This window comes from Artemia franciscana, unplaced genomic scaffold (assembly GCF_032884065.1).
Source record: "Artemia franciscana unplaced genomic scaffold, ASM3288406v1 Scaffold_284, whole genome shotgun sequence".
Taxonomy (NCBI): domain Eukaryota; kingdom Metazoa; phylum Arthropoda; class Branchiopoda; order Anostraca; family Artemiidae; genus Artemia; species Artemia franciscana.
The window spans coordinates 128,722-146,561 of NW_027063596.1; the positions used below are offsets into that span (position 1 = coordinate 128,722).

The 17,840-nt window shown below is 35.3% G+C and overlaps 1 protein-coding gene across 1 annotated transcript in view; it reads right to left on the bottom strand.

The window, feature by feature from the left end:
- LOC136043023 (zinc finger protein 816-like) overlaps nt 1–17,840 on the bottom strand; it is a 54,287-nt gene that overhangs the window by 27,674 nt on the left and 8,773 nt on the right. Inside the window, exons 2-3 of the mRNA XM_065727910.1 lie at nt 9,024–9,178; nt 1,223–1,393 (exon numbers count right to left, since the gene is read on the bottom strand). Of these exons, the coding sequence (XP_065583982.1) occupies nt 1,223–1,393; nt 9,024–9,069 (217 nt within the window). The 5' untranslated portion in view covers nt 9,070–9,178. The remainder of the gene's footprint in view (nt 1–1,222; nt 1,394–9,023; nt 9,179–17,840) is intronic.

Sequence of the window (17,840 nt, forward strand, 5' to 3'; positions counted from 1 at the left end):
AACAGTATAAAATAAATTGAAGAAAATATGATAGTGCAATTGCTTTAGCAATATTATTGCATATTCCTTTATTTTATTTTAACCAGCACAAATACATTTATAAGAAAATAATTTATATTTTAAGAATGCTTCCATCTTATTTCAAGAAACAGTAGATTTTAATCAGCACCATTGTATATTTTTCCAATTTCATTTCAAGCAACAAAATATTTTCAAGAAAATATTTGATATTTTAAATAATGCATACGCTTCTTTCTATCTTATTTCAATAAAATATACATTTTGACCAATACCATCACATATATCCTCATCATATTTCAAATGTTAAAATATTTTGATGAAAATATTTGATATTTTGCTTAATGAATTTCAATTTTTTAATTAATTTTTTTTTAATTTTATTTTTACTTATTTTTTTCAACTTTATTTTTTTCGTTATTTTTAAATTTAATTTTTTGCCAATACCATGATCTATGTTAATTTAATCGGTCAAACCATGGCTACGTTGATAAAACGGTTATCCCTGATAATGGTGATACAAGAGGTCACACCATGCCTAAGTAAATATGAGTGGTGAAGCGAAATTCAATACTATATCAACAATTCAAATAGGTCATTTGAATTAAAATAAACCGGTTTACTATGGTCCATTGGATATGCTATACTCCAAGGATAATCCATACATTGATGCCCTTGGCTCACAATAAACCGGCTTACTTTATTTTAATGCTTATCATATTAAAAAAAGGGGGGTAGCAGACTAGTCAGTTTTTGGATCACTAAAATTCTATTCTCATTATAAAATACATTTAAAATCCCGCCTTATATCCACTCAGTGTAGAAAATCACTCGGTTGCAGGTGCAAAGAGAATAGGACTGTTGCAGCATTGATGCCTTTACGATGTGCAGTTGTGGGGGGCAGACCTTGTATCCATAATATCATTACTACTAATAAGCAGTATATATATGGATTGTAAAATCTATATAGAGATGAAGTTTTAAGGCTGATTACCAAGCCTTTAAAAATAGGAAAACCAGCTAAACTACTTTCATTTGAAATTCAAAATTTTCAGGAAAGAATATAGAAACGTTTTGGCAAACATCTGCACATTGGAGTAAAACAAAAGTTCCATTTTAAGATTCTGTCTCTTAGTCCTATTTATATCAAATAATATATAATCCAATACATTTCAATCAACAAAAAACAATGTTTCGGATATACCTTCACTGATAGGACACTTGGGTTCCGATTCCTGGGTGTCGTATTCAAATTTACATGGTCCTGAAATACTACGCAAATGTAGCAAGGGAACATCTTCTTGTTTTGGTGGCAAAAGATGGTTTGGAAAGTGAAAGGGCTTCTCACTGTCACCTGGTAAAGTATCTTCAACTTCTAAAACAAACTATAAATTAAACAGACACAGTGGCTTAATCAGAAAATAATTATGAGGGGAGGGGCTGACTGGTGGTCCCTGGGCAAACTAACGAAAAACTAAAAAAAAACTTTAAAAAAACATATTTTAAGGCATTGTCTAAAGTTCATATTGGCTCTTTGAATACAAGTTCAGAGAAGGGACTAAGGGAAGAATGATAAAACTGAGCACAATAAATAAGATTTAAAAACAGATTGAAATTTTAAAGGGGGCTAAAGCCCCTTTAGCAACCCACCTCTCCATCCCCCGTGGGTGAACGTCCGAATATATATAGAAAATTTAGCAGTAGAGTTTACTAAACCAATCGGGCTGCTTTTCCTTCTTAATTAAGTGTAAAAACGTAAATGTAGAAACATTAAATACATGCATAAAATCAGATGTACGTGCATGTTTTTTCAAAAAATAGTTTTTAAAATCTAGCTTATATAAATCAAAAGAAAACTTGAAACATTTAACGAAATTCATTAACATAGAACGAATAAAAACCAGAAATTAATAAAACAATATTCATAAAATAGAAATTATAGCTGGAAAAGTGATAACATACTGAATAAAAAAAAAACAGAATATTGAGTGAAAAAAATATGTAACCGAATAATAAACATTGTAAAGCTTAACATTGAAAGAATTGACAAAATTACAAGTAAAAGAATACCAATCAGTTATGGATTGTCTGTATTAGTTCCCAAACAAGAAAATACAAAATTTAGTCTCCCTAAGTTTAACAACTGAATTCAATTAACTTTATTCCTCTCTTTCATGTCTGATAACTTGATATTCCCATCCAAAACCCCAGAACTACCCCACTTTGGAGGAAGCATTTCGTTCATCATACCTCCACACGGAAAAGATGGACGGAAAATTTCTCTACATGATTGATTACTAGTCTCACCAAGCTTAAAAGTAAAACTGAAAAATTAGATTTAAATTTTAGGTATTTAGGTATTTTTAGGTATATTTAGGTACGTTTTAGGTATTTAGGTTTTGCAGCACAAAGAAGCGACATTTCAATCAATAAATCAATATTTTTGTTGCCTAAAAAACAAACAAAGGTTCAAAATTGATTAGATGAAAAGACAAAAGAAAAAGAGAAAAAAAAAGAAAGAAGAGCACACTCACAAAAATAGACTATACAACCAATAATAGATTCAAATATTTCTACTAGAACATAGAGGGATGGAGGCTGTTTGTCGTATCAAGATTAAAAAAATAGCGACCGCAACACTGCTCAACCACTGTTAGTGGCTCAGTTAACCCATAGCCTGATTGTAGTCTTTTGTTTCTAGCCCATAGGAGTATACACACGAAAAATTTCGTGAAACAAAAATGTACGGTACTAAAAGTCGTCTTATCAGTAGCCGTAAATTTATTCCAAAATGGGGTCATCTGCGAGGACATGAGGCATCACAAAAGCGTTGTAGACACGGGCAAGAATACGCCTCCTGTAGCAAGCTTTACAACAAACTAACATACCTAACACTTTTGTAAGTTCCTCACTTAGATGAGAGATACGGAGAGCCCTTGCTGTTTTTACACTATCCCCTATCGGAAGACCGAGACACTTATAACAAGTAAATAATTGAACACACTGATTTCCTAACTGTTCGCATCTAACATCACGGATAGATTTTCCTAAAGCAAGAACCTGGCTCTTTGAAGCATTAAGTTTGCAACCAATTTCGGCATATTCCAAACTGAGCATAGAGTAATACTTCTCAATAGACAATATGGTACTACAAAAAATACGGATGTCGTCAGCGTAACTGAGTATGGAAAGATCCAAACCTTTAAAAATAAAACTAATTCTAACCTTTTTCTGGGGTGAAACCAAACTATTATCATAATGGTGGCGAAATTACCCCACCTTGGCGGATTCCTTTCCAAACTCGAATAATAGCTTTACACTTTACGTAAGCATGAAAAACAGGTTCTTTCATGACAACACATAATCTCGCATACAGATTTTTAAATACCCGCACAACTGAATGATTGAGAATCCACTGTACAGCAAATGAGAATGCACACCAGAATCGAAAGCGCACTACACAGCACTATAATGCACACCAGAAGCGCACTATATAGCAAATGAGAATGCACACCAGAATCGAAAGCGCACTATACAGCACTATAATGCACACCAGAAGCGCATTATACAGCAAATGAGAATGCACACCAGAATCGAAAGCACGCGAGACACCGTGAGCCGCAAGGAAGAGAAACTTGCCACTATTTTCTGTATCCGTCAGGACGTTGGCAATTATGTAATAAAGTTGTTCCCAACTGTAGCCATCCTTAACTCCAAACTGGTTGTCAAGAGTTGAATAACCCTTATCTACGTCGTTAAACACTATTAACTCCAGCAATTTACACAGAATAGAAGAGACTGTTATAGGCCTATTGGAAAAACACTGTGGCTATCTTTATTTTTTTCACAACAGGAGTCAATATACTGACACAAATAGAATCGGGGAAAATACCAGAATTAAAATGATTTGGTAAAACAAACAAAGATACTGCAGCAACTTATCATTTCCGTATAATAAATGAGAGCAACATAATTGATCATAAACACACGAGAACTTTTTTTGAAGGTGAATGATAGCACTGTAAATATCAGAGGCCATAACTACAAAACAAATATCTGATTCAATATCAACTAGACTTTCCAGTAGTAGCGATTCATAGCGGGTTTCTAACCCTGGATCAGTTGGAGAAAACTTGCAGATAGAGTAGCAGATCCAGTCACTCTCACTTGGAAACTCTGAAGCAACACTTTTTGACTTTTTCCCCAGTGGATTTCCAGATTTAATTTGGTTTAGTAGCAAAACGCTGATTCCAATAGTCAATAATCTCAGCTTTGTGATTGGCAAGACACTTCACAAAACGAAGTTTGGTACATAACAGTGTGTCATTAACAGTACCAGATTTTGGCTGGCCGCAATCATTCAATATTCGGTGCCAAACCTTTGGAGATTTGCAATTTTGCTTTAAGATTTTATGCTTTAAGATTTTGCTTTTGCTTTAATTTTGCTTTAAGATCTACCAGATTTTACGACCAGCCAGGTATTTCTGGACCCAGAGGTGGTTTATGTAAAGGAGCGGCACAACGCTCAGCACAATGCACTATAGGTGTGATTTTATTATAGTAAAGGTTGATTAGATTTTTTTTTCTGACTCAGCGAGTTCTGAGAATCACCACAGCAGTCGGAAGGTATTTCAATTAGGTGAAGTGTGACACCAAGCTCTGCTTTATATACAACAGAATTTAATTTCTTCCAGTATTTGAATTCCCACTTCCGTTTCTTTTCGTCTTTTTAAAGAAGAACACTATCAGTAGCAAAACAGTTAGAGATTGGTAAATGATCCAATACCGATATGCTAAAGTCAACATGGCTTAAGCCATTGACAGTCACGCTGTTCATGCAAAGACTTAAAACAAACAAACCTGTCATTCCGGAGTTACAAATATACATATACGAATAGTCATTTGGGACCACAAACAGATTGGACAGAGGAGACATAAGTATTTGAGATTTTGACTGATCTGGTACTAAGAGGTCGCAGTTCACATCCTCAGCGAAGATAACATGATGAGATGCATAGGCAAACTGCTGCAAAGATTTAGCAAGCCATATTGTAGCAAAGGAGAACTTTTCTTTGGAAGAGAAGTTCTTGTAATCAGTTGGTAAGTACCAGCAATATACAATCAGATTTGCAACTTCTATAACTCGGAAACAATCGTTCTCGACAAATACAATGCCGAAAGATGAGAACTGATAAGTACTGCCATTTCGTCAGAAGGTCTTCCTATACCCAAATGCTTAATGGCACCACGAAAAGGCGCTTTTTTATTTACTTTTAACAAGGAAAACGAGTCGACTGACAAGAAATGTTCTTGCAGACAAAAAATATCGTTGCAAGAGATCAGGCTTTCAATCAGTGGTAGTTTATTGATTATACCACCATTCCAATTCTGAGAAGAAATTTTTACCTCAGAGTTAGTCATGGCTTCATCGTGAGCTTTCTGGCTACTGGGCACTTATCACTGTACGGATAGTCTGTCTGCTTAAAGAGAGCCAACTTCAGTGTAGCATTTTAGGATTTTTCTGCATTGTTCGTATGATCACCACTGCAACGGGTATAGTGAATACCGTTTTGACAGACTTTAGCACCGTGACGTACTCTTGGAACTGAAAAAATATCCCTGCAAATGCCAATACATGTCTATTCAGAAGCACTCATAGCCAAATTTATAGGGTTGTTCACTACTATTTGTAAAGCGTCCTTACTTTCAAAGACAAGCCTTTATAAGAGAGGTTGTCGAATTCTCTCGGCTTTCGTGCAATTCTTAATAATTGAATATAGATTGTTTGGCGAGATCTCATCAAGAACATGTGTTATAATACCACAATGAGAAAGGGTCTTCAGCCGAGTATCGGAGTCTATAGCACTATTTAGCACTTCAGCAAGAGACGAAGTTGGAGCTTTGTCATCAAGTATCACATGCCACTGTTTGCTAAGAGGCCTTAGGTTCAATATATGGGTACAGCAATCACCCCTAAGGCCCTTGAGATACGCTTTATGACTTTCTGGATTTTTGAGTCCTTTTAGAGGTTGTTTGAGAATCACAGAGTAAGAAGGTTTTGCTGTATCCAGAGGGTTTGTTGAACTTACACCACCACTTCCACTAACCTTGTTTTGTGCTGATCCGAAGAAGCTCAGGTGGTCAATAAGATTGGCTAAAGTAGAATGAAGCTCATTGGCCTGGCGAGTCAGTGAGGCTGTCACCTCCCCTGAGAGTAAGGGTACCTCATAAGGCTCATAGATAACAAACTTGGGGAGGACTACTTTGTTCTCGTCACAAAATAGGGTGTCTCTTGTTAGATTATTAACTATGTTCAGGGGGGGGGGGTATTAACATAATCTAGATAGATAGATAGATATATTTATTGCCCATTCGAAAAACGTTAAAAGACCACAAATGGAGTAAATAAACCAACAAAAAGGAACACAAACTTTGGTACTATAAAAATACACAAAGACACTTAAGGACGAATCACGATGGCAAGGAAGTGGACTCAATTGACTTTAAGAGATCCGTCTGACGCCTAATGACAGCTGCAATGGGATGTGCCACACCGAACTGACACAACACCAACACATTCCTTGTCCACGGTCGTAAACTGAGGCGCAGCTGTCTTTTGTCATTTTCGGAAAAGATATTCCAAAATGGAGACATAGCTAGAAAATAAGGTATAACCTAAGCATTATGTAACCAGACTTGAATCTGTAGGTTATATTTTTCTTATATAGAAAGCCATAAGCTTTTCTCGCCTTTTCTCCAAAATGATTTATCGGTAGTGAACATGTAAAAACCATACTTCCTAAATAAACAATAGAATTGGATAAAGCAAAATTATCATCATTAAACTTGACCACACGGTCCCATGAATTCGCTCCTTTTCTGCAAGACGCAACAACTTCACTTTTATTAGTATTAAATGCGAAACCAATCTGTTTATACGCTATGCGACTGATACTTTTTCAAAAATCAAATTGGTTATCAAGAGTACGATACTTCCCACAATTAACAAGAGTGTTTTATTGCATATAATTGCATGTACTCATTATTTGCTGACTGGAGGAGAATAGTGCTTCCAATGGCTAGTTTTTCTAAAGAAGTCAAAGAGGTGAAAGGACTAGAGGAAAGCCCATATACCACCCTAGAATTTATGGAACTGGAGTACGACATTTACTTGAAACATAATTAAGAAGGAGCATTTCCATCAGTTTACACAGAACAGGTGAAACAGTTATAGGACGGTACGACACGCAATCTGCCACGCAAAGCAGTAACAATGCCGGGATAAAAAGTATCAGGTAGAAGACCGGTATTAAAGATAATACACTGTGTCAACATGACACAAAAGATAGTCAACTCTATGTGTAAGGTGCAAACCACAGAGCCTGTCAAGACCACGAGATTGTTTCATTTTAGCTTACAGATGGCGACAGTAAGATTTTTTATGGTGATTATGTAACCCTCATTACAGCCAGGTAAAGTTAGACCTTTATCTAGTTCTTTGCTGAACTTTTCTTCAAGCTCTTGATCAGAAGAGGAGAACTCAGAAGTAAAATGGGACATTCACTTCATCTCTGGGATCGCGGCTTCAGACACACCACAATTTTTCCTGCACTTAAGAAATCTCCACATTAGATTTGGATCATTATTAACTAGTTTACTTTGCTGATCGATCACTTTACGTTTATGCTTAGATAGGGTTTTGGCAGACTTACGCTTAACAATTAAGCAGACTTTATTCACGATACCAGATCTTGGATGATCACACTCAATCCATAGCCGATTCCAGAATTTTGCACTTACACATGCATCACCAAGAGCAGGATTTTCATACTGCTTCGGGACTTCTGTACCAATTCTAACGTTCTGACTAGGCACAGCAGCTGTCTGTAGAAGGAGTAGACATAGCGGCCAAGTGCCATAATTCATCCTTTGCCTCTTTCAGCATATGACCTTTGATCATCATACTTGTTCATCATACAAGTTGAAATAGGGTCATCACTATTTCATCATATTCATTACCTGCTTCGATTGCCCTGAAGAAATCAGGACAAAGATCAGAAGAGGCTATAAGCCACGTCTGCCTTCACATTGTGCATTTCCTTATTGGAATGAAATGACTTCTGACACAGAAATCAAGATCAGTAGGCATTCCAATTCAGATGCCAAATCATAGAGCAATATTCAAGTCAGAGGGGCCAGGGTGGAGCAAATAGCCGTCAGGGAATACTGAAATCACCGGGAACAAGGAAAATGTAAGGACCCTCACCTAACCCCTACAATTTGCGGGTAAATGAATACAGGCTGGTGTAATGCAGTGCTTGGGGGGATCCTTTCCCTCTTCTGCTTGTTCCCAGTATAAAAAAAAACAGATACACCTTAATGATATGGGAACAAAGATGGTATTATATGAAATTGGCAATATATATGGCGCTCCAGTCTACCTGAGAGAAAAGACAGCACTAGTGAAAATACCCAGACAATCACCTTTACTAGGAATTGAAGAAAATCTCTCAAATGCTACTTAACTAAAAATTCATCTTTAGAGGGTAGAAATCAATATGAAAATAACCTCGAAGTAATGCAGATGGTATTATATGAAATTGGCAATATATATGGCGCTCCAGTCTACCTGAGAAAAAAGACGGCGCTAGTGAAAATACCCAGAGAAACACCTATGCTAGGAATTGAAAAAAATCTCTCGAATACTACTTAACTAAAAATCCATCTTTAGAGGATAGAGATCAATATGAAAATAGCCTCGAAGTAATGCAGTAGCTTTATCCTATTAACAGCAAAGAAGAAAACTAAGCCACAATAACTCTGGATATAACATCAATGGAACGTTTATCACCCCACAGCTCTTAATCATTGGATCTAAGATTATATACAGTTACATTTTTTTTAAGGCCACTTAATGAGCGAGGAGAGAAAAAAGGACAATTATTTTCAAGAGTAAAGTAGCTTTTATTTTATCCTGTAATGAATAATTTAACTGTATATCTTACCGTATTTAATAAAAGAATCCTCAGAAACCGTAATGAGATCAGCCATGCTCAGAATTTGTGGGAAGTCCACAAAAGTCTTGGAGCGGAATTAATGCAAATTATGAGAAATACATTACTATCATTGACACTTGGATGCAATTTTAGTCAGGAGAGTCCTAAAATGCAAAAAATATAATGACTGATGACTATTAGTGACTTTTAACCACTGCAAACCATAGTTTATTTCAATACAGCTGAAAAAAAGCTTAACTCCTTCAGCAGTCAAAGGCATGAGAAATCTGATCCTTTTTTTTAACGGGTGCTAAAATTAAAAACAGCCATATTAACAACAGCATTAACAATGCTGTTAAAAACAGCATTAAACAGATTTAACTTTATTTAACGTGCAGTTGTTGATTTAAAGTAAAAAAAAACTCAACAGTAAAAAGCAAAATACAGCTGCTGGCTTATTCTCTTAAGCTGTTATGGCTTTTAGCTGCAATCTGTTAGTAAATTTCCCAAGCCAAAAAATATTAGGTTGGGAAATTTCGTTTAAATCTTGAATGACAGCTTTATTCATGGTTTTAGTGCTTAAAACACTACAAAGTGTATGCCTATTCTATATGGGCCATAATACGTTTCCAAGAGGGTATATCAAGCTTTTCTTACTTTTAGGGCTTCAAAAATGTGACAATAGATTTAAAATTAGATCCAAAATAACATTATGTAATACCATTGAACTGAAAAAATATTATTAAAAATTCAGTAATTAACTTCTAAAGCAATTTAAAATTCAAATCTAAAGTAAAACTCAAGTAACTTAAGAAATATTTTTCGAAAAAAAGTTTTTTAATATCAACTGAAGTATAATAACGCTTGTCTAAAATAAAATAAAAAAAGTTCTTTTTTTAAAAGGAAGTAAGGAGCGACATTAAAACTTAAAATGAACAGAAATTACTTAGTATATGAAAGGGCTGCTTTCTCATCAGCACCTCGCTCTTTACGCTAATGTTTGACTCTTTCTCTTAATTCTACTTTTTAAAACAGTACAAAACTTTAGCGTAAAGAGCGGGGCGTTGATGAGGAAGCTGCCCTTTCATATACGAAGTAATTTCTGTTCATTTTAAGTTTTAATGTCGCTCCTTACTTCCCGTTAAAAAAACTTGTTTTTTTTTATTTAATTTCTGAATGTTTTTGAATCAATGCATGCTTTGATTTTGGCTCTCCACAGAGGAATAATTAAAACGAAATCTGCATATTTTTTTTTTTTTGCTAAATGGCTTTCTCATAATTTTGATCGAATGATTTTGAGAAAAAAGAGCAGGGGAGGAAGCCTAGTTGCCCTCCGATTTTCTGGTTACTTAAACAGGCAACTAGAACTTTTAATTTTTTACGAATCTTTTTATTAGTACAATATATGCGTTACTTATAAACTAGCTTACGTTTTGTATTCTCAGATTTTTATTCACCCCCTCGTCCGTACCTCGCTCTTTACAATAAAGCTTAAATTTTGTCCCAATTCATTAAGAATGACCCCTGAATCACAAAAGCCGTAGAATAAGTAGTTGAAATTACTAAAAATACTTTAGCGTAAAGAGCGAGGTATTAGGAGGAGGTGAGCCCCTCATATGGGTAATAATTTCTGTTTGTTTTAAGTTTTAATGCTGCTCCTTACTTCCCGCTGAAAAGCTTTTTCATATTTATTTTTTCATTGTTTCTTTTTTTTAAATAGTGCTAGTAAATCCTGCACTCCCTTCATAGAAATTTTCTTCCCCTATGACAAACTCCTCGATGGAAAGTTCCTCCAGCATATCCCCCTTTTCTCAACCCCTCCCCCAACCAAAAAATCCTCCTGAAAACGCCTGTACACTTCCCAATAACCATTACTATATGTAAGCACTGGTCAAAGTTTGTAACTTCTTGCCCCGCCAAGGGGACTGTGAGGGAGTTAGTTGTCCCCAGAGATATAGTGATAAGGTTTTTCGACTACGCTGAATAAAATGGCTATCTCAGAATTTTGATTGGTTGACTTTGGGAAAATAATTAGCGTGGGAGGGGGCCTAGGTGCAATCCAATTTTTTTGGTCACTTAAAAAGGGCACTAGAACTTTTCATTTCCGTTAGAATGAGCACTGTCGCAACATTCTAGGGCAACTGGGTCGATACGATCACACCAGGGGAAAAAACAAACTAACAAACAAACAAACAAATAAACACGCATCCGTGATCTGCCTTCTGGCAAAAAATACAATATACCACATTTTTGTAGATAGGAGTTTGAAACTTCTACAGTAGGGTTCTCTGATACGCTGAATCTGATGGTTTGATTTTCGGGGGTGTTTCCCCCTATTTTCTAAAATAACGCAAATTTTCTCAGGCTCTTAAATTTGACGGGTAAGGCCAAACTTGATGAAACTGACATATTTGAAATCAGCATTAAAATGTGATTGTTTTGATGTAGCTATTGGTATCAAAATTCCATTTTTTGAGTTTTGGTTACTATTGAGCCGTGTCGCTCCTTACTACAGTTCGTTACCACGAACTGTTTGATAATTCTGAAAACCTTCTGTATGAAAATAATTCTGAAATTGTTTAGCTTAAGTAAGGAGGACAATCTTCCTGGGTTCCATTTATGATAAGGTCCAAATTTGCTTTCAAATACTTGTCCACATATTACGTCAGCATCTATGCCGATGTTATTATGAAATCAATTTCACCTTTTTACTAAACTCCTTAATTACACTTTAAGAGGATATACTGATGTAAAATAGCAAGAAAAAATGTACCAATTCAATAGATTTTCAATATACTTGGTTGGAGCAACAGCTGTAAGCTAATACAGAGAACACAGAAATAGCCTGAAAACTGAAAGCCCTATTGATTATATATATATATATATATATATATATATATATATATATATATATATATATATATATATATATATATATATATATACATATATATATATATATATATATATATATATATATATATATATATATATATATATATATATATATAGATAGATAACTTCGAAGACCACACTGCCTTTCCATGACGAAAGTAAAACATTTCAAAATAGGGATGAAACCTTTTTATTGATAGTGAACAGATATAAAATCTAACTGGATATTTTGAACACATATACAGTGTTCATCATCAGGAGTAAAACTCATCAGAGTTTTACTACTGATGATGAACACTGTATATGTGTTCGAAATATCCAAATAAATAAATAAATAACTTTATTCCTCACGCCTCTCAATACAAAATTTCTATACAACTGACACCTTTTTAAAAGAAAAATGTTATGGCAGGGCGAAGAGCGGATCGACTGCGGCACGAATTCCATTTAAAGTCGTCCTACGTTAAAAGTCTCTAAATATGGTATGTTTATGTTTAGGCTATTGGAGAAGGCTTCCAGTCCTTTACAAAGCGTTTCTGGACCCAATCTATTTTGTCAATATCCTTTTTGAGATATGGTGACCAGATGACAGTGGCGTATTCAAGCTGTGGCCTGACGTAGCTTGTGTATGCTGAGATCTTTGAGTGATTGTCAAGGTATCGTAGGGAATGACTGAGTAGCCAGAGAGCATTTGACACTTTACGCACAACCAGGCCGATATGCTTTTCTGGTTTGAGGTCCAAGCTCAGAATTACACCTAGGTCCTTTTCACAGGTAGATTTTGTCAGGTCCGATACCTTTCATTTTGTATGAGTACATTGGATTTTGGCGGCCAAGATGGACGACAGAGCATTTTGCTAAATTTGGTGAAAGTTGCCATTCTTCGAGCTTCTCTGTCAGGGCATCCAAGTCGCTTTGGATTTGTGATGATGCACTAGCTTCTCCCAGGAGTTTCGTATCGTCTGCAAACAGGCCGAAGTCGGTTTGGGAAATGGCATTTATGCAAATGTCTATGTACATGACGAAAGACTGGACCGAGAACACTACCTTGTGGGACGCCACTGGTTGCATCTGTCCATGTGGATAGTGTGTCTGCAACCTTGACTGCTATTTTTCTATCATTCAAGTACGCTGAGAGCCAATTTTTTAGCTGTCCCTTGATTCCATAGACTTCTAGGCAGTGGATAAGTTTTCGCAAGGATATTCGGTCGAAGGCCTTAAGTAGATCGATTAGGATAATATCTATTGGAATCCCATGGTCAAGGGTAGACTGGATGTAGTCGTGTATAATTACTAGTTGGGAAACAGTAGAACGATTTTTACGGAAGCCATGCTGATGATCTGAGATGAGGGTGTTCAATTCGAGGTGCGAGTTTAACTTTTCTACTATGACCCTTTCCATGATTTTCAGGAAAGGTGAAGTAAGGCTGATCGGGCGATAATTCTCCGGGTCACTCCGCTTCTCCTTTCCTTTGAAAATAGGTGTTACATGGGATATATATATATATATATATATATATATTTATATATATATATATATATATATATTTTATATATATATATATATATATATATATATATATATATATATATATATATATATATATATATTATATATATATATATATAAATATGTATATAATATATTATATATTGTAATACCCTGAATACTCTTAAAATGGCAAGGATTTGAAACAAAAGTAACAAAAAGTTGGCCATCCAACCTTTTTATTGCTGCCCCATCTAACCTCATTTACAAACCTACTAAAGATTAATTAAACCCCATTGTTGCCAAATGTTTAAAAACACATTTTGAAAAACAAGTACTGTCTTTTAGTGCCCTAAAAGTTTTATAATATCCTTATATTATAAACTCAGGAACATGTGACTGCATATTCAATAGAATAATATTTTTATATGTAGCCTTACCATATAAGAATTTAGATAAGAAAATTGAACCTATCATTCTGCCAAGGCAAACCTGCTATAAAAATAATTCCTTTGGAAGAGGCAAATCAGAGAATATTACATATTATTATATTAACTTACATATCAAATTAACTACAGATCTTCAATTCTTTTAATGTCCTCCCACATTTCACAGTTTCTAAATTCAAAAATTGGTAACATACAAATTAACATGTTCAAAAACCAATAGCCAGAGGTTTACAGTCCAACCTTTTTAATGTTACCCCTCTAAGCCTCTTTAGCAACCTACTAGATATAAACCACAATCCATTGCAACCAAAAAGCATAGAAACATACTTAAAAAAAAGTATCTCTTTCTTAAAATAAAATTATCAATTCAGTAAATTATTGGCACACTTGTCAATTGCCCATCCCCATTAGATTTTGCTCTAGATCTGTCTTGACTATATGCCTGTCTTAGTTTCCACTTCACCATTTAAACAATCAGAATCCATTTTTAGTGTCCCCTGTGCTTTACAAAAGAACAACCAAAAAAAAAAAAAAAAAAAAATACAGAATATAAATAAAAAAAAATATCAACTAAAAAGATCAGAAAATTTTGCATAAAGCCCAGGTATAACCAAGATTTAGAAGGAGACTATGAAACAATTGTCTTGGTGGATATTAAATTTAAATAAATATAAATATTACACTTCAATTTTCTTTTTTTCTTAAACAGCGTGCCTTCATATTTTTAATATGTGCAATGACAGTCACAATCTATATTATCCTAATGTCAAGAATCAGTGACAGTTTTCTTTGAAACTAACCCTGCTACCTTGACTACATGATTATAGAGTGGGAGGTAGTTATTGGGAATATGTTAAATATAAAGGAATGCAATTTCAGAAACAAAGGAACTTAATCTATTTATTTTAAAATAAAAGAAGAAAATAGTGGATAAAAAGCAACCAAAAAGGAGAAGCACCTGGAATCTGCTAACAACTCAACACAGAACCAAGCAACCTGAGGCCAACAGAGCAACGTACACTCCTCCTCCATCCCAATCTATTCAAAGCCTTCTTTACACCAACCCCAGAAGTTCCCATTTCCTTTAAATTTTCTTTATGACATGCTCCCACCCAAGAAGAAGACAACCTGGTTTCTGTTTAGCCCTAGAAGGTTGGCCAAAAAGGACAATCTTTGGCAATCTGTCATCTACAGAATTTGTTCTAGCCATGTCAACCTCTCTTATATTATAGCCTGGGAAAACAGGATTGAACTTTTTTTTTGTACAGCCTACTGTTTGAAATAAAGTCATTCAGCCGGGTACCCAGAACAATCTGTAGGCAATTTATCTGGAAAACATCTAGTAAATCTGAATCTGCTTTCTGGAATGCCCATGCTTCAGAGTCCATTTGACCACTGTCATCACAGTACCTTCGAATACTCTATCTTTGACTTATCTTTGTGTTCTTCCAAACTTTTTTTTACTGTGAAAAAACAACATGATCCTTGGCTATTCTACTTTTAATATCTTCACCGCTCCCATGATCTTTACTAATAATACTACCAAGGTAAGTGAAGCTGCCCACCAGATCAAACTTTTTTTTACCCAATGTCACCTTTTCATCTTCACTTATTCCTACTCTTAGTGACTTAGTCTTCATAAGATTAATTTTCAAACCTATTCTAATACCCTGAATTTGCAAAACCTCTAAAAGTTCATTCACTTTGCTCACACTTTCATCTAGGATGCATAAATCATCAGCATAATCTAACTCCAGGAGAGTTTTTCTCCCTATTTGACTCCATGGTTTCCCACTGCCTTTCCTGTGCTCCTTTAGACAAAGTCCCTCAAAATGATCCACATAAAGGGGGATAGAAGACAACCCTACTTAACTCGATTTAATACAAAACCAGCTGCTAATCTCCTTTCCTACCGTAACTGAAGCAGTATTATTTTTGTACATAGAACTAATTGCTTCAATGTATTTGTCTAATATACCATACAAGTATAAGGCCTTTGCTAAATCTTTTCTATCAACAGAATCAAACGCTTACTCATCATCTATAAGACACAGGACCAAAGCATTTGACGACTAAGCGACTTCCCAATTATTAACCTAAGGGTGAAAATTTGGTCAACACATCCACTATCTTTTCTAAAACCGCTTCTCTTTACACTTAGTCTACAGCATCTCTCAGTCTAAAAAGTATCATATTACAAAGTAATTTGCTACCTACACAGACCAGACTAATGCCTTGATAATTACAACACCCACTCTTATCACCTTTCTTACACAGTGGTTTAATTGAGGTTTTCCTAAAATCGTTAGGTACTTCCCCTTTTCGAAAACCATATTCAAATCTTCAGTAACTTATTCAAACCTCACAGCCACCATATTTATGGAACTCATTTACTACACTATCAGCATCTGGAGCCTTATTATTTTTTAATCTTTTTATTATTGTTGCTAATTTTTCCTCACAAACAAATCTTCCTTCACATCCAAGGTATCACAAGCTTTTTCATTTTCCCCTATTATCTTTCCCTGCAACTATATCTTGTTTTAGGACATTCTCAAAATATTCCCCTATCTCTCTTTAACTCTTTCCTTGTCATTAATTGTGGTCCCATTCCTACCTTTAACTGGGACAAGTCTAGATTGACTACTCCCTCTCAATTTACTAACACGCCAGAACAAAATTTTACAATTATGCTGTTTAGCTGTATCTTCCAGATCCTCAGCAGTATTATCCTTGGCCTCCACTTCACACCTCCTTAGTTCATATTTTAATGCTTTTTCTACTTTCTTCACATTCCTTTTGTTTTCATATGATCTATTTTCCAGGTAATTCTTGCACAAACCCATTCTCCTTACTATTAAAATATAAAGCTTTTTCACTAATATTCTTAGCTATAGTCTGAGAATCCCATGCAAATGCTGTGTAGTTTACTAGGCTACAACTTCCTCAAGGGTGCCAATCCTCAAGTGGGAATAGAGTTGATTGCAAGGTCACCAGTCTTGCAGTTACCCCAAAAGGGTCAAGGCAGTTCCTTGCAGACGCCACTATCCATAGATGTGGATCTTACACCCTGCGGCAGTTGTCCTCCTATAGAGGATCCTCCCACATTGGTATTCTGCATCAACATATGGTTCAACCCATTACTGAGAGAAGGTTTGTAACTCATTGGACAGGTGGACATCCTGGTGGGCCCTGTTCAGTGCACATTTGAGGGGCTTTCTTCCTCCTCCACCTGCATTTATGGCCCCAGGCGAGGGTACCCCAGTTTCTAATATGGACCCCCAGGGACACGTTCCCCTTTGGGCTGTGCCTCCTATGGAGGTACCGTACATATATGTAAGGCGTTCCCCTATTGCCACCTGGGGACATGCTGAGTGGCCTGGGGGATGCCCCTAATGTTGATAGGCATAGAATAAGGGCAATTCAAAGAGTCAATCAGTTCAGTGAGTCATTTAAAGACAGTTGGAGACCCCACAAAATTATATCAACTTGTTTAAAGCAACTTCTTTGGTTCAATCAATTAATTGTTGTTATTTTGGAAAAAAGATAAGACTACATTGCTGGCTTAAGTAAAAAGCAATTTTTAAAATTGAAATGGTAAGCTTATAAAGTGATCATATATACAAGTACAAATAAATTCAAAATTGTGAAAGTTTTTCTTCTTAAAAAAAGAACCTTATGTCACCTGCTTCCTTTTTCTTTTTTTATTTCAAATAAAGAACATTTTTCACAGTTTTACAATCCTTCTTCTTCTTTCCTTCTGCTTTGTTGAATGGCCATTTTATGACCAAACACTGTATTGATTATAACTAGATTGTTATACCTACAAAAATTGCAAAAGTCTGTAGCCATTATTGTTTTCTTTTACTAAACCAATTTTACCTAGGCTAAGATGCCATCTACCCCTATATCTACAAACCTGAAAATTAAAATTTCCTATTAAAAACACCATATTTCTACCAGAGACCCTGTCTGTTTGCTCCTGTAGCTGTA